Source organism: Neoarius graeffei, chromosome 15, assembly GCF_027579695.1.
Source record: "Neoarius graeffei isolate fNeoGra1 chromosome 15, fNeoGra1.pri, whole genome shotgun sequence".
Classification (NCBI taxonomy): Eukaryota; Metazoa; Chordata; class Actinopteri; order Siluriformes; family Ariidae; genus Neoarius; species Neoarius graeffei.
The window spans coordinates 52501900-52527664 of record NC_083583.1 but is presented as its reverse complement, the minus strand read 5'-3'; the positions used below and the strand labels follow the sequence as shown (position 1 = coordinate 52527664).

General features: G+C 38.7%; 1 protein-coding gene across 7 annotated transcripts in view; it reads right to left on the bottom strand.

Moving 5' to 3' along the window:
- Positions 1-871: 871 nt before the first annotated feature.
- The window catches only part of LOC132899574 (cAMP-specific 3',5'-cyclic phosphodiesterase 4C-like), a 198340-nt gene continuing 173446 nt past the window's right edge, over positions 872-25765 (bottom strand). For all 7 annotated transcript variants that reach the window (XM_060941587.1, XM_060941588.1, XM_060941589.1 and 4 more), the window contains 9 exons: positions 18285-18378; positions 15728-15900; positions 12116-12214; positions 11850-12014; positions 11667-11766; positions 11382-11536; positions 8557-8679; positions 8289-8471; positions 872-5518 (listed from right to left, as the gene is read on the bottom strand). In XM_060941587.1, coding sequence (XP_060797570.1) covers positions 5168-5518; positions 8289-8471; positions 8557-8679; positions 11382-11536; positions 11667-11766; positions 11850-12014; positions 12116-12214; positions 15728-15900; positions 18285-18378 — 1443 coding nt within the window. In that variant the 3' untranslated portion in view covers positions 872-5167. The remainder of the gene's footprint in view (positions 5519-8288; positions 8472-8556; positions 8680-11381; positions 11537-11666; positions 11767-11849; positions 12015-12115; positions 12215-15727; positions 15901-18284; positions 18379-25765) is intronic.

Genomic DNA, 25765 nt, shown 5'->3' with positions numbered 1-25765 from the left:
TCTGAACACTGTCTATTTAACAGTTATTCCACGAAATCAAGTCGTACGTGAGCTGATAGCTGACAAGATGTGCAGCACCGAGTTGGCTATAATCCATGTACGACGAGATTGAGTGGAATAACTGTTTTATTCTATCCACATTCACTGGATTTTGAGAAACAGAGCATTTTTTTTTAAATTTGATAAATAAAAACTTTATACAAAACATCAGATAAAATAATTTACGCTTAGAATGTAAACAAACCGGCGAAATGACAGTAGCAATTTGTGAAAAATGCTATAATAATAATAATTCTTGAAAAATTCAAAAAAGATACGTTCTTACCATCAAATACTTTCTTTCCATATTCTGTTGCTTTTTTTTGTATTTTTTGGGGTTTTCTTTTCAGTAGTTTTTATTTTGTACTCAGTTGGTTCAGCAACACACGCTGCCATTTTGTTTTTCTCTACTCACGGTATATGAGCTGATATCCTAGTAGAGTAGCCAATCAGATCGCGCAACTGCTCATATCCAGTGAATGTGGATACAATAAAAGTTGATAACCCCTGCCTTATACCTTTGTCATAATCCGTTTTTGACTTCGGAACTACTTTTACCTGGATGTTTTGGTTGGTGGACCTGAAGTGTTCAAAAACCCACCAATGCTACTTGTAGCATGGCACAACCACACCAGTATCATTGCTGTGTTGGGATTTGTCCACCACCTAAATAAATATATGCTCAATATATAGTCCCATGGTGGTCTCTTTCCTTTGACATGATGGATATAGATTTTTTTTCTTTAATAATTGACTATATTAATCATGATCGTACTGAATCTGTTTCTGAATGCCGGCTCTTCCTTTACTACTTACAAGACACACACAAGTAGACAGCTTAAGTTAATTTATTGATGTTGGTTCTAGAGAACAACCTGAAGTAGTCTGGAGTTTTTGGCTTTGAATATGGCACATGAAAGTACAGAAACAGGTACAGGAGTGGCAAAACACTTTAAAACACAAAGTAACACACTCATTCTTCAGACCAAAGACACAATGCCTTCAAACAAATGAACACAACAAATAAGTTTGGCAGTTTCAGGACTTGCCAGTAAAGGGAATTGAGAAAAAACGTGGCACATCAGTAAAGATTAAAAAAAAACAAAACATGAAACAACACAAAACCCATGAAAACAGTATACTGCTTTTTACCGTACACATGACTTCACAAAACTGCATCATTATGGCATTGGAGCGCTCTTGCATTGTGCATGTGTGTATGAAATTTGTGCACATTTTTAGTGCAGATAAGTGGCTTAATGGACCGCGCTCGGTTAACTCATATCTGAAAGAACCACTGTTTTAGTGTTTCCTCTGTTTCATATATTAAAAGACAGAAAAGTTAGATTTCTGTATTTGCTGTATGCGGTGAAATACAGAAGAGACCAAAAACACCAAAACACAAATTCTACTAATAATATAATTATATATTATAATCAGTCTGCATTAAAAAAATGGCTAGTTATCTATAGTTTATTCCAAAATTTATCGATTAAACCCTCAATGTTAAAGATTTACAAATGAAGTGATGCCAATAAACAGTAGGGAAAGGCTTTCAATCAGCTGTCTTGGATCCTGGTTTATCTCTAGCCCTTTAACTGTGCCAGAATTATTCTGCTTCAAATTCCTGAAGGGAAAAAGACAAGCTCAGGACTCTGATCAAAATCCCAGGCTAATATCTGACATGCTTTAATCACAGCATCAATTTATGGCAGTTTGCAAGCTGTCAATAATACGTTTGAGATAAGGATGTTAAAACCGGACATTAGGTAAAACGAATACATATAGTACAAACATGAGTGTAAGTGGTGATTTAAGATCAGAAACAGGTACCCCTGGATATTCTACCCCTGGATATACTTGTTCAGTATACGCACTATACGAGAAACTGAAACGTATATTTGTGCACCCAGTAGTCATTAACCTTAACAGCAACGTTAACAGAAAACTCCATCCTGAAACACATGAAATATATTTCGATTGAAATATTTATGATGTGCTTCGCAATTTTGCTGCTAATTTCTTTGTTGATGCTGTATTTTTTAAATTTTATTTATTCCCATGAGAAGTTTGCGGTTCCCTGCTGCTCTGGAATTACAGGAGAAGACTGCTAACACAGTGGCATTTCAGATAAAAGGGGAAAAAATTAGTGATATCAAACATAAGCAATAATGATTAGTTTTCACTATTATTCAGGGTTTTTCAGTGGCATTTACTTTCAAATTAATGAGAAATCCAGCATTGATGATGTCTAAAAGTCGGAAGTCCTTCCCGTGCCATGCCCTGGTCTTCCCAGGCAGTCTCCCGTCCCAGTACGAACCAGGCTGCGATCTCCGTTTCCGTAGCCCTCAGCCTCTCACCTATACAGCTCGGGTTACAGTGGGGGGCTAGTCCTCTGATAACAACAAGAGTTTGACTTCCCCACTCACGTCTGTATTGCAGCGTGCCTTACCAGACAGCAGTAGGTATCATTTTTATGATGGTCTTTGGTATGACCCGACCACGAGTTGAACTCAAGATCTTCCAATCGAGAGATGGACAAGCTAACCACTAGGCCAACTTGCGGTTCATGCATAGATGTAGCATATACACCGAATGGTGAGGGACATTTAGGACACAGCGAACCTGTCAATGAAAGCTGTTTAGACAAAAAAAAGTTGACTTTTATATACATCTTGAACAAAAATGAAGATTGCATATTAATTATAAGGATTAAAGCTAGACGGCCTTTCGATTTCATAAAATCGGTGAAATTTAGTTCTCTCTGAAATTTGGTCATTGCGATATATGTTTATTTCTGTAATATCTCACAAAATATCAGGACATTCTGTAGCTGGGAAGTTATTTAATTTGAGGAGATTCCTGAGCAAATAATGTGCATGAAATCACTCGCTTCATGCAGTCCAGCAGACAGAGGAAGTCCGTTCGTGTGCGCATGCGCAGGTTTACCTTGACCGTGCACTGACAGTTCCATCATTCTGTCGCTAAATGAACAGCTGATCACACCGAGGTGCTCGCTGACCGCCGATATTTATTAGTTTGGTCCTGCATTTCCTTTCCTTTGTATATAACATAATGTCTTTTCTTCTCGCTTTCCGTTACTGTAGTCGGTCTTTCATGTTTCATTAGCACACTCACATCCTCCATTTTTCTCTCCTGCTTCAAATTTGTATCCCACAATGCCTTGCGCGAACAGGGAAAGCTCACCATGTGATACATGACATAGTATTTTGAACTGGGTCATGGTGAAGCAAGGAAAAAATAGTGAAGAATTTAGGGCCACATGGCCCTAAATTCATTAATCGTTCTATTAAAATTGGAAGTCTGTGATTCGAATTCAGTAGCTTTCGGTCCACTAAACAAAAATAATTGGGTGTCGGGAAAATTATTTTTATGACCTATATTTGAAAAATCTGAAAGGCAGTCTACCTTTAATATACAAATCATGCAGAGTGGATTTCTGATTGAAGTAATACTAGTTGCATTAAAGAGTAAAACGAGGCCATAAGTAAAATAATTCAAACTTTTACTTGCACAGGAAATATTTGGAAACCTTTAAAATATCTTGTATTGTAAAGCTAAATTTTTAAAAGTTGGATTTCTCATTGCTGTAACATAAGCTGTGTTAAGCCACTATGAAATGATTCCACTATGGACAATTTAAAGATACGCTTAGAAGATGCTTTGGACACTTATCATTTTGCTACAATGGCTAAGGACTACAATTACCATGATAATTTTAGGACTGCAGTTGTCATGAACAGTTTTGCACTCAAGTCTCCATCAGTGAACAGCCGATAACTTCAACAAAATAGACTTCATGCTACAACTATAATGAATTTCCTGGCTACATGGTTGTACTTTTTGACTAGATAGAAGTGAGTTATTTATAATCACGCTATCTGTTATCACTGAAATGAGGATGGGTTCCTTTTTGAGTCTGGTTCCTCTTAAGGTTGTTTCCTCATGTCGTCTCAGGGAGTTTTTCCTTGCCACCGTTGCCTCAGGCAACAAAATTATCATTAGGGGTGAATGTATTAGTTCACATGGTTAAAATCTTTATTTTTCTGCCAAGCTGCTTTGTGACAATGTCTACTGTTCAAAGCGCTATACAAATAAGTTGACTTGACTTGAGTCCGATCTGAAACCCTTGCGCTATGACTGGGGTTTACATGTCATTGATATTTTCATACAAAACAAACAAAGAAATTAATACTTTGGTTAATTTTACGTTGAGCAAAGCAGTGCCTAATTATCCAGGCGTGCCAAGAATTAACCTCTCGATTGATTTAACACAGAATGGTCTGTTTGACAATATCAAGATCTGATTAATAATAATAATAATAATAATAATAATAATAATAATAATACGTGTAAAGATGTAAAGGTGAATATTGAGGTGTAACGGTGAATACCAGTGTCTATAGTGGTCTATAATAAAAATGCAATGGGTAATATACAGGGGTACCTTGCTACATTAAAGTTAAATAATTATTTATATCCTGAGGTTATTAGTGTCATAATTTTATGTCAAGCTAATATTTGGCATGACTGTCACTCATTGTTCATTCGTCTGATCAAAGTGACTAAAAATATTGAAAATACAAATGAACGCGAAATGAATTATTGAAAAGGTAAATGAAACTCCTACCTGTCCGAAACTAGTAGTATGGTGCAAAAAAAAAAAAATGTTCCTTGACCCTGTTAGCTTACCATAAATATTACAATTTCCTCTATAGACAACATGTACATCATTTGAAGGAAGACTCTGTTTCTCAGAAGATCTCCTTGCTTTGTTAATAGACTCTGAGGAAGCCGAGCCGAGCCATCCTCAGAGCTCTCCTCAGTCACTGAGTGATCATTACAGCCACCTGTGTGCTCGACACAAATGCATCTTAAGAAGCTAGGACTAAAAGGCTTATCTGGCAGGAAAAACAGGAAATGTGTGTCTAATAGGTGAAATGAAACGAGGAGTTCTCTCATTAGCTGGTGTGAGGCGCATCGCTCAATCGGAGCCTGCTGCAGCCGCACTTACTGTAAGTTCATCACAGATTTAGGAGCAAATTATCACTGAGAAATGTCATTAGGACAGCAGTGCCATGCACTTAGCTATGCACGTTTTCTCTCTTTAGTCTCGTTCTCTAATGGCCTCCTTGTCCTTTGTGTCAGGAGACAACGTCCTGCGGCACCGAGTTGCAGAGCTCTCCGGCTCAGTGTGCTCTGCTTCCTGAGGGCTCTCGGAGTCCGACTCGCCCTCCTCTTCCAACGTCAGCTCAAATTGGAACTTTTCGCTTGTGGAGGCTCCAATGGCACCGTGCAAGTCCTGTTCCTCAAGCGGGGGTGAGGGACTGTGGCGGATCATGCTCTGGTACCACTCACGGTTGTCCTCCAGATTGTCCAGGATGTCTTGGGCATCTGGGTGGACGAGGTCTGCCCATGTCTCCCAGAGAGGGTGCACGATGTAGTCAATGAAGCCCACCTTCACAAGGAGGCAAATAATAGTAGTAGACATTTAGCAAAGACACTTTAGATCACCCAGACTAAAATTTTTAATTTGATATCAGTGCAATATATATATCATCTCATTATCTCTAGCCGCTTTATCCTGTTCTACAGGGTCGCAGGCAAGCTGGAGCCTATCCCAGCTGACTATGGGTGAAAGGCGGGGTACACCCTGGACACCAGGTCATCACAGGGATATATATATATAAGTTATCAAGTATTTAAAAGAAACAGAAACAGCAAAAAGAATATAATCGTCTTGGCTGTAATGCTGGTTTACCAACCACCAAAAAACCCTAAAGTGGGCTTTTTAAAAAAAAATTAAATTTTTTTCTTCCCCCAATTGTAAAGCGACCTTGGGTATGAGAAAAGCGCTATACAAGTTTAACTGATTATTATTTATTATTAAAGAAGAAGAAGAAAATGGCGGCGCGTGTTGCTGAACCAACCGAGGACGAAATAAAAACTCTACTCGTAAACAAAAAAATACAAAAAAGCGACAAAATATGGAATAAAAGTATTTGATGGCAAGAACGCATCTTTTTACAAATTTTTCAAGAATTATTATTATCATCGCATTTTTCACAAATTGCTACTGTCATTTCGCCGGTTTATTTACATTCTAAGCGGAAATGATTTGGTCGGACGTTTTGTATAAAGATTTTATTTATCGAATTTGCACAAAATAAATATAAAAATGTTCTGTTTCTCAAAATCCAGTGAATGCGGATATAAGAACAGTTATTCCACTCAATCTCGTTGTACATGGCTACCAGCTCATGTATAACTCGATTTCATGGAATAACTGTTCTATATTTTCTGACTAGGTTCATTATTAGTATTAGTAACAACAACAACTACTACTACTACTAAAAACCCCACAGTGTGATCCTTAGCTAAGTATGTACATGGCAGTGTTAAAAGAAGTGAGAACTAAAATGTGAAATGAACTTAAAGGGATAGTTCGGGATTTTTGACATGAATCTGTATGGCATCCCCATCAATAGTGTCGTGCAAACACACTGACTTACCCCTGACAGCATCCTGTGAGTCCAGTTCTTGTCCAGTTTTGGTCCAGACGAAAGTAGTCCGGCAAGTTTGTTGGGGTCACGAAAGTAAAACGTTTTTCGTCTCAAAACAGTATGTGTTCAAAAGAGTGATATATTTGCATCACAAAACCGTTGTCAAATAAAAAGTCAGACCTCGAAATCGCTTGGCACTATTTTCTCTCCCTTCTTATCACTGCGCGCTGCCGCCAGGTGACAGCGAAACGCAGACCCACTAAGCTGGTGGGAGACCAAGGCTGCACTCTATCCACGGCTTACACACGTGATGGCACGGAGGATGTGTATAGTGGCAGCATCTGTCCCCCCAGAGAGGATCTTTTCAAAAGCAGGACAGATTATAACTGAGAGGAGAAATAGAATCAGAATTAACTAGTTAATTGCAGCAATTAAAGGAATAGGTAGGAAAAGGAAGGCGCAAAGACACCGCGCAGCGCCTGAAAACGGGTTTTCAGGCGCTGCGCACCCGTTTTCAGGCGCTGCGCGGTGTCTTTGCGTCTGCAGCGGTGCTTTGCCTGTGATGTGGCTGAAAATAGTTCCAGATATAAATTGGTCTAGTAAATCCCTTCGTGTTAATTTGCATTGATATGTGTACTCGATGTGAATGTACAAGTCATGAGAAATAATTATAAAAAATCTTCCGAAAGAGCCGGCTCCTTATAGTAAGAAGAGCCAAAAGAGCCGAAATTCCCATCACTAGTAAACAATGAATGAAACAGCCGTGGCTGTCACCTGGCGGCAGCGCGCAGTGATAAGAAGGGAGAGAAAATAGTGCCAAGCGATTTCGAGGTCTGACTTTTTATTTGACAACGGTTTTGTGATGCAAATATATCACTCTTTTGAACACATACTGTTTTGAGACGAAAAACGTTTTACTTTCGTGACCCCAACAAACTTGCCGGACTACTTTCGTCTGGACCAAAACTGGACAAGAACTGGACTCACAGGATGCTGTCAGGGGTAAGTCAGTGTGTTTGCACGACACTATTGATGGGGATGCCATACAGATTCATGTCAAAAATCCCGAACTATCCCTTTAAGTCACAAGAAAGATCTTAAGTCCACAACTGACATAAATAAAGGTTTTATTGACAAGGATTGTTCATATTCATTACAGAGGCAAGTGAAGGACATAAAGCTGTATGTTAGAAATCATTTTTAGTATTGTTCTGTCCTTTTTGTAAAAAAAAAAGAAAAAAGTATCGCTGGTATATTTAATTATTAAACAAGGCCAAGAACCAGCTACTCACAAGATGAGGTTGTTGGACAGGCAGTACAAATCGCTAAGCCCCTTTACTAGCCTAAACTTACTTTACTAACATTTTTGTGTTTCAATTGAAACTTTCGGAAAGCTTTCAAAGACACGATGCCATAAATGTGTTTTAATTTAGTGACTATTTCTTGCTCCGGAAAGCTGCTTCACAGTGTTCATCAGTTGTCTGAGCTTTCAAGAGTCCAAAGTGGTGGCCAGAAAAGGCCAAATATAAATTGTGACCAGGGTGCCTGAGGCCGAGACTCGTTTGAGCTGAACGGAAGAAAGGTGGATTAACCTGCCCATAGGCCACTCCTTATGAAAGATTTCTCTTGTCTGTTATAACAGCCAAAGTGTTTCTGAAAACACAAAAGCATTGAGAAAAAGCTTTGGAAAATAAAGCTACTTGGCTGCTCGTGTTGCTTCGGTACCTGATTCTTCTCCACCGAAGCAGTGTGTTTGTCACACATGGGGCTGATCTCCATGCCTTTGTCTCGCTCCCGGTCACCCTGCGTGAAATACTCCACCATGATGCGGTCTGTCCACTGCCTGTAGAGCTCCAGAGGCTTCGTGGGGTTGCTTAGGTCGGCACAGTGGACCATGTTTTGGAGAACCTAAAGCCAGAAACATGACCTTTCAATTTAAATCAGTGGAAGGAAGCTCTAGAAAGAGCTAAAAAAACAGAACTATAGTTCAGACCTGTATTCTGTCAGAGTAGTTGTCCAGCAACAATACTCCGAGACTGGTCACTTTCTTTGTCTCAACCATAGTCTTCAGGTCTGCCAGGAAATTCATGTGTTTGGACATGTCTGTCGCTAATACCTGTCATAAAATGAGTACATAACTTCAAATAAGTGCTAAGGTATAGTGGACAGAAAAAGTTTAAAAAACCCCTCCTTCACACTCCCATGGATGGAAAAGGTACCAATTTATATTTACAACTTACCCACAAAAAACCAAGAAATTAAAAAGAAAATACGGGCTGGTGTTTGTGCCGCAAAACACCAATCTAAAACCTACGGCTAAACCAACTGAAAAATCGTGAGAAAGCAATCAAAAGAAATCGGTCATGGCAAAGGTGGGCTTACAAGTTATTAGAGAACATTTATACTGTATCACATTCACTCAAGAGAGATAGATCTAAGATGATACCTTAACAAATGAAAACATATTGTATAGATGCGAATGTATTTATTATTTTCCATATAGGTTACTATAAAATAGCTGGTTATAAAGATCAGTGTGGTAAATGAAATCTTAGCAGATAATTTACCTTCTTTGAAGAAACAAATGCTTCAAGTAAAATGATCTGTTAGTACAGTAGAACACTTTCATTTGATAATATTAATTAGTATAAATACAGAGGTGATTATAGAAAATTGCGCGTGCTGATTGGTCGAGAAATTCGAACTCTCTCTCGATAATTACCTCGAGTGACTCAGCAAAATGACGGCCAATCGCTTCGTCACTGTAAGTGAGGAAGAATTACAAATGATGAACGAAAATGCTGTTCGTAAAGGCACTAAAGATGCTACAAAATTTGGTCTAAAACTATTCAAAAGGTAAGGAGGAGCTGTGATTTATTTTATCGATTTCAAAACAAAGTATTTTATGTGACTCAACATAGATGAGTGACAAGTTTGCACCACACCTTTATCACATTTGCATGGCGCTTTTGAAGTTTGAAATTATATACTGTGTATATATATACACACAGTGGTGCTTGAAAGTTTGTGAACCCTTTAGAATTTTCTATATTTCTGCATAAATATGACCTAAAACATCATCAGATTTTCACACAAGTCCTAAAAGTAGATAAAGAGAACCCAGTTAAACAAATGAGACAAAAATATTATACTTGGTCATTTATTTATTGAGGAAAATGATCCAATATTACATATCTGTGAGTGGCAAAAGTATTTGAAGGTGAAATTAGAGTCAGGTGTTTTCAATCGATGGGATGACAATCAGGTGTGAGTGGGCACCCTGTTTTATTTAAAGAACAGGGATCTATCAAAGTCTGAGCTTCACAACACGTTTGTGGAAGTGTATCATGGCACGAACAAAGGAGATTTCTGAGGACCTCTGAAAAAGTGTTGTTGATGCTCGTCAGGCTGGAAAAGGTTACAAAACCATCTCTAAAGAGTTTGGACTCCACCAATCCACAGTCAGACAGATTGTGTACAAATGGAGGAAATTCAAGACCATTGTTACCCTCCCCAGGAGTGGTCAACCAACAAAGATCACTCCAAGAGCAAGGCGTGTAATAGTTGGCGAGTTCACAAAGGACCCCAGGGTAACTTCTAAGCAACTGAAGGCCTCTCTCACATTGGCTAATGTTAATGTTTATGAGTCCACCATCAGGAGAACACTGACTTGCCATCATTGATGGAACAATGAATTCTGAATTATACTGTACCAGTGAATTCTAAAGGAAAATGTCAGGACATCTGTCCATGAACTGAATCTCAAGAGAAGGTGGGTCATGCAGCAAGACAACGACCCTAAGCACACAAGTTGTTCTACCAAAGAATGGTTAAAGAAGAATAAAGTTAATGTTTTGGAATGGCCAAGTCAAAGTCCTGACCTTAATCCAATCGAAATGTTGTGGAAGGACCTGAAGCGAGCAGTTCATGTGAGGAAACCCACTAACATCCCAGAGTTGAAGCTGTTCTGTACGGAGGAATGGGCTAAAATTCCTCCAAGCCAGTGTGCAGGACTGATCAACAGCTACCGTAAATGTTTAGTTGCAGTTATTGCTGCACAAGGGGGTCACACCAGATACTGAAAGCAAAGGTTCACATACTTTTGCCACTCACAGATATGTAATATTAGATCATTTTCCTCAAATAAATGGACCAAGTATAATATTTTTGTCTCATTTGTTTAACCGGGTTCTCTTTATCTACTTTTAGGACTTGTGTGAAAATCTGATGATGTTTTAGGTCATATTTATGCAGAAATATAGAAAATTCTAAAGGGTTCACAAACTTTCAAGCACCACTGTATATATATATATATATATATATATATATATATATATATATATATATATATATATATATATATACACACATTTTAAAAAAATAATCACCATAAAACAATTATCCGGCTCCGGCTCAGTGAATATTGGTGAATAATATCTCGACTTCCTCTGGGTTATTATTCACCGATATTCACTTCACCTTCGGCGAATAATTGTTAAATAGCAAAAGCTTGAATATGCCAGGTGTAAGTTAAATAAGCTTTAGTAACATTTATTATTATTATCACCTTTTATTTATTATTATACCTTATCACTATACCACCATCCACTAACTATTTTTTGTTACAAGTGATAATGAAGAGACATCAATCTCATGTAAGTGCAAAATTTCTTTGTCTTCTTCATGTTGTTGTCAGGGTGCACACATATTTGCAATCAGTTGTAATTACTCATGGACCAAATACAAAGAAAGATATGCTCTTAATTACTTTATGTAGATTAGACTCAGTCAAGGTTAAATCTAATATCAGAGTCTCACCATGTCGATGACCATCGTGCGCAGTGACTGCCTCTGCTTCTTGCTCAGGTTCTGGAAGATGTCACAGTTTTCCTCCTGTAGAAGTTTAAAGCCCACGGCCAGGTGATGGTTCTCCAGGACAGACGCATCGTTGTACATCAGCGCTAGCTCAGAGTCTGAAAAGGACAAAAAAAAAAAAAAGAGTAACCTGATTTATTGACAAGAAAAGGTGTACTCTTATCTATAATTAGAATTATCTATAACCCAGCTACTTGGATTATTTGATATTTTTGTGCAAAAATGTACTGGTGTTGATGAGGAATTGGTTTGACACTCCAGGATGATCAACATCATGTATGGCACTCGCGAACAAAGCAGCCAAGATTTCGAGGTCAGTGAAGACATCCTGGAATAAAGAACAGGTTATTATTATTAATGACTAAAATCTCGGCTCCTTTAGTTTGCTTAAGAATAAGAGCAGAAAGGAACCTCTAAAGCAGGTGAGGAGAGGAGAACATGTGTAGATTGCAGTACATCAGCAGCATGGATATTATTGTGATAGGCAACATCAGTGTGGTAGTGGCCCTCGAGGGTCATCATGAAGGTGATGAATGTGTCTGCTGGGATCTTAAAGCACTTCAGTAGGTCTCGTTCCTGGAAACAAAAAAGATGACATAGTGATATAATAACATGCAGCACGTCACGGTGTATACAGTATTCAGTCAAGGAACTCAGGCTAGGTTAAAGTTTCATACCTGAAAAATTGTGTACATTATCACCGTCAGTGGCCGATTCCCTGAATGCTCTGCTATCTTAAAGATATCAAGGCCCCAGCGATTGATGTCCTCGATTTCCTAGAATTAAAAAGTTTATGTGAAATCTCCTAAAATGCATACATTTTGTACTATTGATTATGACAGCTCATGGAACATGTTTATATTTATATTTGTCGTGTACTATAATTAGCATATGTTTTCTGACAAAACAGTTATTACGAGAGATATACAGTATTAATACCAGTTTTTCAGACTGAGTATGAATATCAGTACATGACTTTTCATACTTGTTGATATCGATGATACAGATACACGAAATGAGTAACCTAAATGAGTATCAATCAAGCAAGCAAGCAAGCATGTGCTAGAATATTTTATTTAGCTATGGTTATGTTTTCCTGTTATAACTCATTTCTGATGGGCAGCACGGTGGTGTAGTGGTTAACACTGTCGCCTCACAGCAAGAAGGTCCTGGGTTCGAGCCTCGTGGCCGGCGAGGGCCTTTCTGTGTGGAGTTTGCATGTTCTCCCCGTGTCCGCGTGGGTTTCCTCCGGGTGCTCCGGTTTCCCCCACAGTCCAAAGACATGCAGGTTAGGTTAACTGGTGACTCTAAATTGACCGTAGGTGTGAATGTGAGTGTGAATGGTTGTCTGTGTCTATGTGTCAGCCCTGTGATGACCTGGCGACTTGTCCAGGGTGTACCCCGCCTTTCGCCCATAGTCAGCTGGGATAGGCTCCAGCTTGCCCACGACCCTGTAGAACAGGATAAGCAGCTACAGATAATGGATGGATGGATGGAACTCGTTTCTGTGAAAAGTGTACACGTGTGTGTTCATGCACTTAGGCTTGTTCTTTATAATATTATGTAGGAGATTTTAAATGAGGCACGGTGGTGTAGTGGTTAGCGCTGTCGCCTCACAGCAATAAGGTCTGGGTTCGAGCCCCGGGGCCGGCGAGGGCCTTTCTGTGTGGAGTTTGCATGTTCTCCCCGTGTCCGTGTGGGTTTCCTCCGGGTGCTCCAGTTTCCCCCACAGTCCAAAGACATGCAGGTTACGTTAACTGGTGACTCTAAATTGACCGTAGGTGTGAGTGTGAGTGTGAATGGTTGTCTGTGTCTATGTGTCAGCCCTGTGATGACCTGGCGACTTGTCCAGGGTGTACCCCGCCTTTCGCCCGTAGTCAGCTGGGATAGGCTCCAGCTTGCCTGCGACCCTGTAGAAGGATAAAGCGGCTAGAGATAATGAGATGAATGAGATGAGATTTTAAATGAAGTGCATTAGCTAGTTACATTAGATACCTTGTACGATTGGAACGGACAACGGCGGAGTTGCTTCACTTCGAAAAAACACTTCTGTATCTCGATACGTAACATTTTATACATAACGATTCATTGTGTCAGAATCCCTCATTGTCAAGGGCCGAGAGTGAGGTGTTATTTTCACTCATCCAGCAGTGTCTGCAGACATTTTTTACTAGCCTGAGTGTTGCTTGCAGCTGTATGTTGCTGGCAATAAACCGGTTAGTCTTGATATTTTCACAGAGTACAGTTTGCAGTTTTGCTTTGGTTGCCATCATTAACTGTGAAAGATGTCTAGTTTGCTGTCATTTTCTGTCATCTGTTCATTAGCATGACAAAGTACACTAGGCCTACATCACTTAGCATCATGTGATATCAGATGTTGGTATTGAATCATTTTCATAAGAGTGGGAATGAGCAAACTGAGCATGGAGTCATACCAATACCAATACACTGTGCCATGTTAAAGATGGTCCTCTAGCCAGTAGGTACAACCCCAAATCAGAAAAACTTGGGACTGTATTGAAAATGCAAATAAAAAAAGAAAGCAGTGATTTCTAAATTTACTTTGACTTGTATTTCATTGCAGACAGTATGAACCCAAGATATTTCATGATTTGTCTGGTCAGCTTCATTTCATTTGTTAATATACATCCATTCCTGTTTTTCAGGCCTGAAACACATTCCAAAAAAAGTTGGGACGGAGGAAATTTAGGCCTAGTAATGAGCTAAAACAATTAATACATTTGAAACAGGTGACTGTAATCTTGATTTGGTGTAAAATCAGTATCCAGGAAAGGCCGAGTCTATGAGGAGCAAAGATGGGTCAAGGATCTCCAGTTTGCCAACAAATGCATGAGAAAATTATTGAAATGTTTAAAAACAATGTTCCTCAAGCAAAGATATGAAGGGATTTGAATATTTCACCCTCTATGGTGCATAATATCATTAAATGATTCAAGTAATCTGGAGGAATTTCAGTGCGTAAAGGTCAAGGGCTCAAGCCTAATCTGAACACCCGTGATCTCCGATCCCTCAGACGGCATTGCATCAAGAACTGTCATTCATCTACAGCTGATATAACCACATGGGCTCGGGATTACTTTGCCAAACCTTTGTCAAGCTCTACAATATGGAGTTACATCCACAAATGCCAGTTAAAACTTGAATGTGCAAAAAGAAAGCCTTATGTTAACTCTGTCCAGAAGTGCCGTTGACTTCTCTGGGCTCAGAGGCATCTGGGATGGACCATCACACAGTGGAAATGTGTTTTGTGGTCAGACGAATCAGTATTCCAAGTCTTCTTTGTAAGAAATGGATACTGTCTGCTTGGTGTGTTCAATCCCTAAACATTTTTTAAGTGTTGTGAGAAGGAATGGCAACATTATAAAGTGGTAAATGCTTCACTGTTCCAGCCTTTTTTTGAAATGTGTTGTAAGAATTAAAACTGAATTCTGTTTCTCATCTCATTATCTCTAGCCGCTTTATCCTTCTACAGGGTCGCAGGCAAGCTGGAGCCTATCCCAGCTGACTACGGGCGAAAGGCGGGGTACACCCTGGACAAGTCGCCAGGTCATCACAGGGCTGACACATAGACACAGACAACCATTCACACTCACATTCACACCTACGGTCAATTTAGAGTCACCAGTTAACCTAACCTGCATGTCTTTGGACTGTGGGGGAAACCGGAGCACCCGGAGGAAACCCACGTGGACACGGGGAGAACATGCAAACTCCACACAGAAAGGCCCTCGCCGGCCACGGGGCTCGAACCCAGGACCTTCTTGCTGTGAGGCGACAGCGCTAACCACTACACCACCGTGCCGCCTGAATTCTGTTTATTTTGAAAAAAAAAATCATGAGGTAAAACATCAAAAAATGTGCTGTTATATTGTTTTGAATGCAATACAGGTCAAAGATTAAATACAAATCACTGTTTTCAGTTTTAATTTCAATTTCAACACACTGTCCTAACTTCTTCTGATTTAGGGTTGTATGTTGTGACAAATGTAATATGTTTATAATGACATTGTTATAGACTCGGGCAATAACATGTCATTAGCAAGCCATAAGATTGATAATTTATGGTAATATAGCTTTTTTTGCATATGACATTAGAATGTCACACCATCAAATAAAGTATCTGTTGTGGCAGTTACTGAAACAAATGGTCAAGAAAGAAAGCGAATCATACTATTTTACATCGATCATATATTAAAAAAAAAAAAAACCACAAATGAGACTTTTTAGCCTTAATCTTGTCCTTTGTGTGTGTGTGTGAATGGACTGACCTTGGCCAGCAGGCTCTCGTGCTCGGTATTGACCCCGAAGCGAGGTATACGGCTCGGGGGTAGGCTCGGGCTGTGCGTCAACTTCTTCACTCCGCTGATCTGAGACATGGGACGCCGCTTCTTCTCCTTCTCCTTTGGCGGCGGAGACAGGATCTCCACATCATGTGGTTTCTCTACACACATTATAACAATTATACTGGCATATATACACTTAATCAAGATCTATATTTTCATGTAACAGTAACTAAACTGCCCTAACTTTTGAACATCTTTCACCAGACTTACTTTGCTCTTCCTGTAACACAGTCCCATACATTCCCTGTCAAAGCAGGTAATATCTATATCACTAAAGTACCTTCAAATGATCAGTGGATTTTTTCATCATGTAGAGATGCTCTCTTTTCAGTGTGGGTCCTGTTCGTCACAATATTACTTAAACACACACTGATGCACACAATGCAGCCCAATGGCAATGCTACAGTCTCCATAGCAACAACAGGCAATGTGTTTCGGATTGTTTCCAGCCTTTCGTTTGTTTTCCCATCTACAGTGGGGCAAAAAAGTATTTAGTCAGCCACCAATTGTGCAAGTTCTCCCACTTAAAAAGATGAGAGAGGCCTGTAATTTTCATCATAGGTACACTTCAACTATGAGAGACAGAATGGGGGGAAAGAATCCAGGAAATCACATTGTAGGATTTTTAATGAATTAATTGGTAAATTCCTCTGTAAAATAAGTATTTAGTCACCTACAAACAAGCAAGATTTCTGGCTCTCACAGACCTGTAACTTCTTCTTTAAGAGGCTCCTCTGTCCTCCACTCGTTACCTGTATTAATGGCACCCGTTTGAACTCGTTATCAGTATAAAAGACACCTGTCCACAACCTCAAACAGTCACACTCCAAACTCCACTTTGGCCAAGACCAAAATGCTGTCAAAGGACACCAGAAACAAAATTGTAGACCTGCACCAGGCTGGGAAGACTGAATCTGCAATAGGTAAGCAGCTTGGTGTGAAGAAATCAACTGTGGGAGCAATTATTAGAAAATGGAAGACATACAAGACCACTGATAATCTCCCTCGATCTGGGGCTCCATGCAAGATCTCACCCCGTGGGGTCAAAATGATCACAAGAACGGTGAGCAAAAATCCCAGAACCACATGGGGGGACCTAGTGAATGACCTGCAGAGAGCTGGGATCAAAGTAACAAAGGCTACCATCAGTAACACACTACGCCGCCAGGGACTCAAATCCTGCAGTGCCAGACGTGTCCCCCTGCTTAAGCCAGTACATGTCCAGGCCCATCTGAAGTTTGCTAGAGAGCATTTGGATGATCCAGAAGAGGATTGGGAGAATGTCATATGGTCAGATGAAACCAAAATAGAACTTTTTGGTAAAAACTCAACTTGTCATGTTTGGAGGAGAAATAATGCTGAGTTGCATCCAAAGAACACCATACCTATTGTGAAGCATGGGGGTGGAAACATCATGCTTTGGGGCTGTTTTTCTGCAAAGGGACCAGGACGACTGATCCATGTAAAGGAAAGAATGAATGGGGCCATGTATCGTGAGATTTTGAGTGAAAACCTCCTTCCATCAGCAAGGGCATTGAAGATGAAACCTGGCTGGGTCTTTCAGCATGACAATGATCCCAAACACACCGCCCGGGCAACGAAGGAGTGGCTTCGTAAGAAGCATTTCAAGGTCCTGGAGTGGCCTAGCCAGTCTCCAGATCTCAACCCCATAGAAAATCTTTGGAGGGAGTTGAAAGTCCGTGTTGCCCAGCGACAGCCCCAAAACATCACTGCTCTAGAGGAGATCTGCATGGAGGAATGGGCCAAAATACCAGCAACAGTGTGTGAAAACCTTGTGAAGACTTACAGAAAACGTTTGACCTCTGTCATTGCCAGCAAAGGGTATATAACAAAGTATTGAGATGAACTTTTGTTATTGACCAAATACTTATTTTCCACCATAATTTGCAAATAAATTCTTTAAAAATCAGACAGACAATGTGATTTTCTGGATTTTTTTTTCTCATTTTGTCTCTCATAGTTGAGGTGATGAAAATTACAGGCCTCTCTCATCTTTTTAAGTGGGAGAACTTGCACAATTGGTGACTGACTAAATACTTTTTTGCCCCACTGTACATCTACACCAGTTATGGCCTGAAGGTAAGAGAAGCAGCCTTGGGCCCAAAGGGTCAGCGGTTCAATTCCTGGGACAGGAATCTTTCTTCTACATGACTTCCATGCTACTTACTGTTCTCACAATAACCCATCTAAACAGCCATTTTTATTATTCGGAAGGCAATTCATGCAATAGATCCATTCAAAAACATTAACAGATAACACCTAAAACAATTACAACAAAAGTATATTTAAATTCAAGAGGACTGTGTCTTACCAGCACTTAATATTTAAGTTTAATCTTTCTTTTGCAGTATATTCCCACTATAATACTCAATAAAATGTGTAAGATGATTATCTGGAACACTGGTTTTCAACCAAGTGATTGTTATGTATGATGATTGGTGTATGAGACGCTGAGACTTACCCAAAAATGTGCTTGCTATGAACTCTGACACTTGGTTTCCTGAACGACTCGTCTCTGACAGCTGTGTAAGTTCACGGTTCAGCATTCTTTTAAACTGCACATAGGACACAGAGAATGGATTAGTTATCAGCATTTACTGTAATTTAGGATTCTCTTGAGCAAAGAAGTACCGAGAGGAAATAATACTACTTAAATCAGACATAGGAAGAAATCAATATGTATGTACCAGCAAAATACCCAAAATATAAACCAGGGCAGCATTCTAAGTAAGGTCTATGATAAGGTGTGAAGTTACAGGAAAATAATAAAGGTCAGGGTTCTCTATTACAGTCAACGCACAGTCAATTATTTTCCGATAATCTCATACCCCGAGTGTTTTATTTTGCCATTAAACACCTCCCCCCCCACACACAAACTTTTCTGAAATGTGTTGCTGACATCAAATTCAAAATGAGCATATATTTTTCAAAAAACAACAAAATTTCTCAGTCTCAACATTTGACATGCTGTCTTTGTACTATTTTCAATGAAATATAGGGTTTCCATGATTTGCAAGTCTTCACATTCTGTTTATATTATTTATGTTTTACACAGTGTCCCAACTTTTTTGGAATTGGGGTTGTAAAAGAACAACATATCATAATTTTTATCTCTTTATTTTTTTTTTACATATAATGCTGATTGGAGACATTGCTTATCTGGAGGACTGCTTTTTTTAATTTTAAATTTAAACATAATGTGAGCTGGAAGTATAGCAGATGACCATCTGGCAGCTCATCCTTTAAACTGTTTGCAAAAGCATGTCAGATTAACCAAAATATTTGCATTCATTTTTTTTTTAATTTGATGACTCAAAGCACAAATTAAAAGTATAATAAAATAACCTGCACTTCGCACACACACACGTTATATTTTCATGACATCAATTACTATCGCATGGCTTCAATAAGTTGTGTGCACAAGTGACTGTTGCCACAAAAACATACAATGCAATACAAGAGTGCTCTGAGAGCACAATATCCTCTGCTACAATATATTGCAAACGAAATTGCAATATGCATATTACTGTCCTATAACAAAGCTTTTTGCCAAGTTTTGTGAAATTCCTCCAAAAATTGTAAGAGGAGTTGATTTCAGAAGCTGAGAACCCTTTCCAGGATGGACGGACAGACGGACGGTCAGACTTCGCCATGACATAATCCCCCTTCAGGCCTTTCGGCTAGTAGGAGATAATAATAGGATGCACTGTATCAAGTGCTATTTTATAAGCCGTTACGAATGATAAACTGAAAGCAAATCTGAAGTTATTATACTATATGCGATGGTCACAAATATGCCTATTACTGCCGCAATATATTTTCAAAATACTAGACTCCGATTACAGGTTAATGCTTGCTATCTTCTCATTCTTATATCATCATGTTAACTTTTTTTTTGCTTTATTTTAATGCTTTTATGTTATATTGTATAACAGTTGTGGTCAGAAGTTTACATACACTCACCATGGACATAAATATCATGGCAATATTGGGCTTTCAATCATTTCTTACAAGCGTTCTTATTTCTCTGGCAGAATGACTGTACAACATATAGCTTTAACAGAAATACAACCCAAGCATTTGGTGCAAAAGTTTTTTTTTTTTGTAATTTATTTTGAGTTTCCTGAAATCAACATAGAGTCAAAATTATATATACAGAGTCAAAAAAAATTGACATTATCCCACTCAAATGATTAATTCAGTGGTGCTGAAAATTCCAAAATGTGTTTTAACCTGCCAAGGCTTCTTAACTTCCTGTTAGTGATCATAACTGACTACAGTTGGTAAAAAGGGCTTGTTTGACAAGTACAAGTCATTGGGAGGTGCAGCCACTTTGCCAAGGTCTGGAAGAAGACCCAAACAGTCACCCTCAGCTAAGAAGAAAGTGATTCAGATGGTCAGGAACAACCCAAGGGACAACCAAGGCACAGGCTGCCATGAACTGGAAGTGGCTGGAATACCAGAGTCACTGTGTACAGTCAAGCAGGTTTTATACCGCCATGGACTGAGAGGCTGCCGTTCAAGAAAGAAGTCCCTGCTCCAAAATTGACACCTTTAACCCTTTGATACAAAACATGGGTCAAAAGTGACCCGGCTGAGTTTTTATCTTCTATATCTTTGCAATAAATTAATTCCATCATTCAGTATTCACGGTATTCCTCAATTAACTTGTGATCATCATACATCCTTTTTTATTTTTTCCTTTCTTACTTTTTGAATAAAAACCCTTTTTGTATCACTACCCTTCTAATGCACAACATGGGTCAAAAACGACCTGCATTCATTTTCCAGGTTATTTCATGTATGGCTGAGTGTTTCTATGATATACTTTTGAAATAAATTCATTTTGTCATTTACTTTTCCAAATATGCAGTAAATATCTTGTTTTTGTTTAGCACAAATCATTTTTATTTTTCCTTTCTTAAGTTATGAACAAGCACAGCTTTTGTAATTCTACATCAAGTTTACACACATGGGTCAGAAACGACCCACATGCATTTACTCCAGCGTTTGGTGGGAACTGTGAATTGTGCTTGTGTCAGACATTTCACAGCTCAGCACAGCGCCCTTTGCCCATCTCATACATGGAAGTAATGTTTTTCAATTGTTCTAACATTACCTTAGAAAAAAATTGATGATGTTTAGGTTACCTTGAGAGTGAGTAGATTACTTGTCAGAAAGTTACAAGTAATTACTATTAGCTACCGAGCTGTTGACATATTCTACTTTAGTTAGCTAATTTTATTGTAGTTGGCTTAGCTAACTACATAGTTAATAAATAAATAACTGGCCCCATTCACTGCTAAAGTAATTACTTGAAACAAATTATTATTATAGTATTAAGACATTTAATTTTAAATCACACTTGGATGACCCATGTGTAGTAATATAAAAAGTATTTTTGTTCATAAAGTAGGAAAGAAAAAATTAAATTAATGATTTGTGGTAATTAAAAACAAGATATTTAAAGAATACTTGGAATATTCAATCATAAAATAAATTGATTTCAAAAGACAGAGCAAAGAAAAACTCAGTCAGCATGAAATAACCTGGAAAATGAATGCGGGTCATTTTTGACCCATGTTGTGCATTAGAAGGGGTGTGCATATGTTTTGCATCAAAGGGTTAAGCTTGACTAAAGTTGAACACATGGACAAAGAAAAAGCCTTCTTGAGGAAAGTTTTATGGTCAGATAAGACAAAGATGGAGTTGTTTGGCCATAATAACCACAGGTATGTTTGGAGAAGTAAAGGTGAGGCATTCAACTATAATGCCACTAAAGGTGGCATTATACAACTAAAGGTGAGAACCAACTATAAAGCAACTGTTAAGCATGGTTAAGCAAAGTGGATGGAATAATGAAGAAAGAAGACTACCTCAGAATTCTTCTGCATAACCTCAAACTATCAACTTGGGTGTTCCAACAGGACAATGACCCCAAACACATCAAAGCTGGTTGTGGAATAGATAAAGCAGGTGAACATCAAGCTTTTGGAATGACGTTCCTAAAGTCCTGACCTCAACATTATCGAAAATATCTGGACTGGGATCAAAAGTCAGGTCCATTTCAGAAAAGCAACAAATTTAATTGAACTACCAATTCTGCCAAGAAGAGTGGTCAAATATCCAACCAGAATTCTGCCAGAACCTTGTTGATGGCTTCCAAAAGCATCTGGTCAAGGTGAAACTTGCTCAGGGACTTTTAACAAACTATTAAGTGTGCTGCATGTATATTTTTAGCCCTATGTTGATTTCAGGGAACTAAAAATAAATTAAAACTTGTGCACCAATTTTCTTTTCTTATAGTAAAGGTATATGTTGTACAATCACTCTTCCTCAATAAAAGAACAGTTCAAAGAAATCACTGAAAGCCCAATATTGCCATCCATGACATTCGTGGCATGCATGACGAGTGCATGTAAACTTCTGACCACAACTGTACATTTGACAGCAAATGGAAAAAAGGTAGCTTTTTCCTTATGCAGTCCATATTTTCTATCCCTGATTTTTGTTGTGCTTAAAGGGAAGTGCTTGAGTTTAAAGGTAGTGTTCGAGACCTTACTGAGAACCCTGTCACAGACACTGACACTCAAGAAAAATCATGAGAAAATCACACAGAACATTGACTTAACCATGCACATGTAACCCGATTTTGAATATGCAATAGTTTCTCTGAGTAAATATTGATGTAATTTTTGGACTTAAGTCCCCATCTTTGAATATAACCCATTATGAGGTTATGAGGCACATGTTGAAAAGCTGATATTTTGCAAAAGACTGGCTGTAAAATACTGCTGTTCAGGGCTGGAGCGTGACGGGACATAAGCAGCCTTGAAGATGCCATTTTACAGAGTATTAAGTTTTGAGGGCTCTACAGAAGGTGTATTGTGAAGGAGTGGAGCTTTACTAGGCAGCCAAAATGTGCTAGGGATGGCTCTTCTACTGATTCTGCTGCACAATGTTAGAAATAGCAAAAATATCCCAAGAAAATAGACAAGAACTCGTTCATTTACTCTTCAACACTGTTCACAGCACTACTCACGCCAGGTTCAGTCCTCCTAGAACTGCCTGGGGTTGAATTTCAACTAAGCGGCTCAGGTGTTAATAAATTAACACGCTCACGAATTTATCAGTACGGGAAAAAGAATCTGTGACATGCATTGTTAATGTACAGCATGTTTACATTTACAACCCTTAAGGTCTGAACTTGGCAGCAGTTGAAATATCTAGTGGTTATGATACGATATGGTATGAGATTTATTCAATGGCACTGCAAAAACAAAACAAAACACACACAACACACGAGTGTTTTGTGGTTGCCATAGCAACTCAGGTACAGAATAACAGCAGCTCTGTGTGGAGACAGGACCCTTCATTCAGAAAGTCCAGGCGTCTGAGAGGACGAGACCTTCTCAATGAATTCAACAAGACTCCTGCATCTCGGCGGAGCCTGTTATGTAATCAGGCATGTGTGCTATGAAAGAAAAGTGAAGTGAGACCATAATATACACGCATAAAAACATTGGCTTATCTTTTTCCAGTTTTGATGAGCTCGTACCCACTGTAGCCTCAGATTCCTGTTCTTGGCTGACAGGACTGAAGTCTGACGTGGCCTTCTGCTGTTGAAGCCCATCCACTTTAAAGTGCTAGTCTTACGAAAATGACATCACCACTGGAAATTATACCTTACAAAACTAGATGTTAAATAGTTTACTGTCTAAATTGTATTTTAATACAAGACTGGGAACATGTTCTATTTAGTTGGTAAAGTTTGGCTCTTTGAGTCCGCCATGATACGAATGCGTTCCTGGTAAGTTATTGTTAATTCAAAGGAAGTGACATCACGCTTGAAAGCTTGTGGCATTTCTGGATTTGTCTGCTTTGCAAAGTGTAGCATGTTTGTAACAATTTTTTTATTCAAAAACAACATTGTTAAGTCAAGTTTATTTGTATAGCGCTTTTAACAATAAACACTGTCGCAAAGCAGCTTTACAGAATTTGAACGACTTAAAACATGAGCTAATTTGATCCCTAATCTCTCCCCAATGAGCAAGCCTGTGGCGACGGTGGCAAGGAAAAACTCCCTCAGACGGCACGAGGAAGAAACCTCGAGAGGAACCAGACTCAAAAGGGAACCCATCCTCATTTGGGCAAACCCATCCTCATTTGGGCAATTAAAACCAAAGCATATCTCCTAAGAGGTGTGTCGTTCAAGACTGTTCAAATGTAGCTGATAAAAAAAAAAGAAGTGGAATTTCGATCCATTATATACAGGGCTTTGAACCGGTTCAAGGAACGAAAACGAAAACCGGGAACTTTTTCTATTTCACATGGAACAGAAACGAAACCAGAAACTTTATTATTTTTTATGTTCCGGAACAGAAACGCTTATTAAAAATAATGGTAACCGGTTAATACCGGTTTTGATTTTGTTCCTCAAAGTTTCCGTAGCCTACAAATAAAAAAGTCATTCTTCTCCTGCGCAAGTTTCTATGACCCGCTGGGGTTCACTTCCTGTGTGACGTTCGCTGACTGAATGGAGAGAGCGGGAGGGTGGACTACCATCACATCTCCACATCTTAAATAAGAGGTAAATATTGCAGTCTATCGTTATTCAAAAACGTCAATTTCAAACACGATATCAATATATTTGTCCACGTTAATGAGAGGCTCGCGAACATTAAATGACGTTAACCTCTGTTAGCCTATCAATGCATAGGGCCTGACTAGCCTTTGGTAACACACTAAACGAATTATCTTTCATTTTTGGCACTTTTTCTGTTTGTGTAGATGGGAAGACATACTGAGAATCCAAATCGCCAACATTTGAAATAATAATTGTTTTGAATTATTTCTTGTCTTATTTAATGAAGGTTGTAATAGAATTAGCCTACATTTGGCTTAAGCTGGATGAGACAGAGACATCATTTTATAGCCATTTGTTAAACAGCTGACAGGGAACGTAATTAACCGTTCCGGGAACGAAATTTTTTTGTTCTAACCGGTTCGGGAACGTCTATTTAATGGTGGAACCCAAAACCGGAAACATTAAAATTCCGTTTCTGTTCGGAACGAACCAATAGGAAAAAAATTCTGGTTCAAAGCCCTGATTATATGTAGCCCAAAGCAGAGGTGGACAAAGTACGGGACATTCCACCGAATGGGTGCCATTTGCTTGTTGTACCACTCCCAAATTAAACTTAATTTGTTATATCTTTTCAACACTGATTATAATAACACACATATTTAACTATTCAAAATGTGTATTGGTCAACCTCAGGCTACGTTATTTATTTTTTTACAAGGTCTGGAAGTCAAAGATGGCTGCATACTCTTTATATGAGTAACAGGACTGAAAGTAACAGGACTGAGTTTTTAGCCTAGGATTAGCTAATACATGGAATTAAGCCACATGGCGTCATCGCTAATAGCATGACCACACTTAGCACATTCTAGTGATTTACCAAAAATCTGTATTTTTAAAATAAACAAATATCATCTAAGAAATAATTTAAGTAACAGGACAGTATGTTGACATTGACCTTATCAGTCAAAGTTAAAAAATCATCAAATATACAGAAAAGCAAATGAGAGAACTAACTATTGGTCTTCCCATGGCCTTCAGAAGATGCAACTGATGTAACTTCCTGTTGAGCATGTGATTTATGGAATGTTCCAAATTTGTCAGATGGGGTAATATGTTTGGGTAACAGGACTGAGTGAAAACCCAGGGACACGACTAAACTGTGTATTTTAACTAAGATATTGTGGATTTCTTATGAAAAAAAATATTTAAACCATGGATAGGATATGGAGTCACACAACAGTGCAAAAGAAATACTGTTTCTGAAGGATTTTAATCATAATATTTCATAGTTAAGTATAAAGTTAGAGTGCGGGGACAGGTAACACATGCTATTTTTCAGTGTTTTAGGTAGTTTT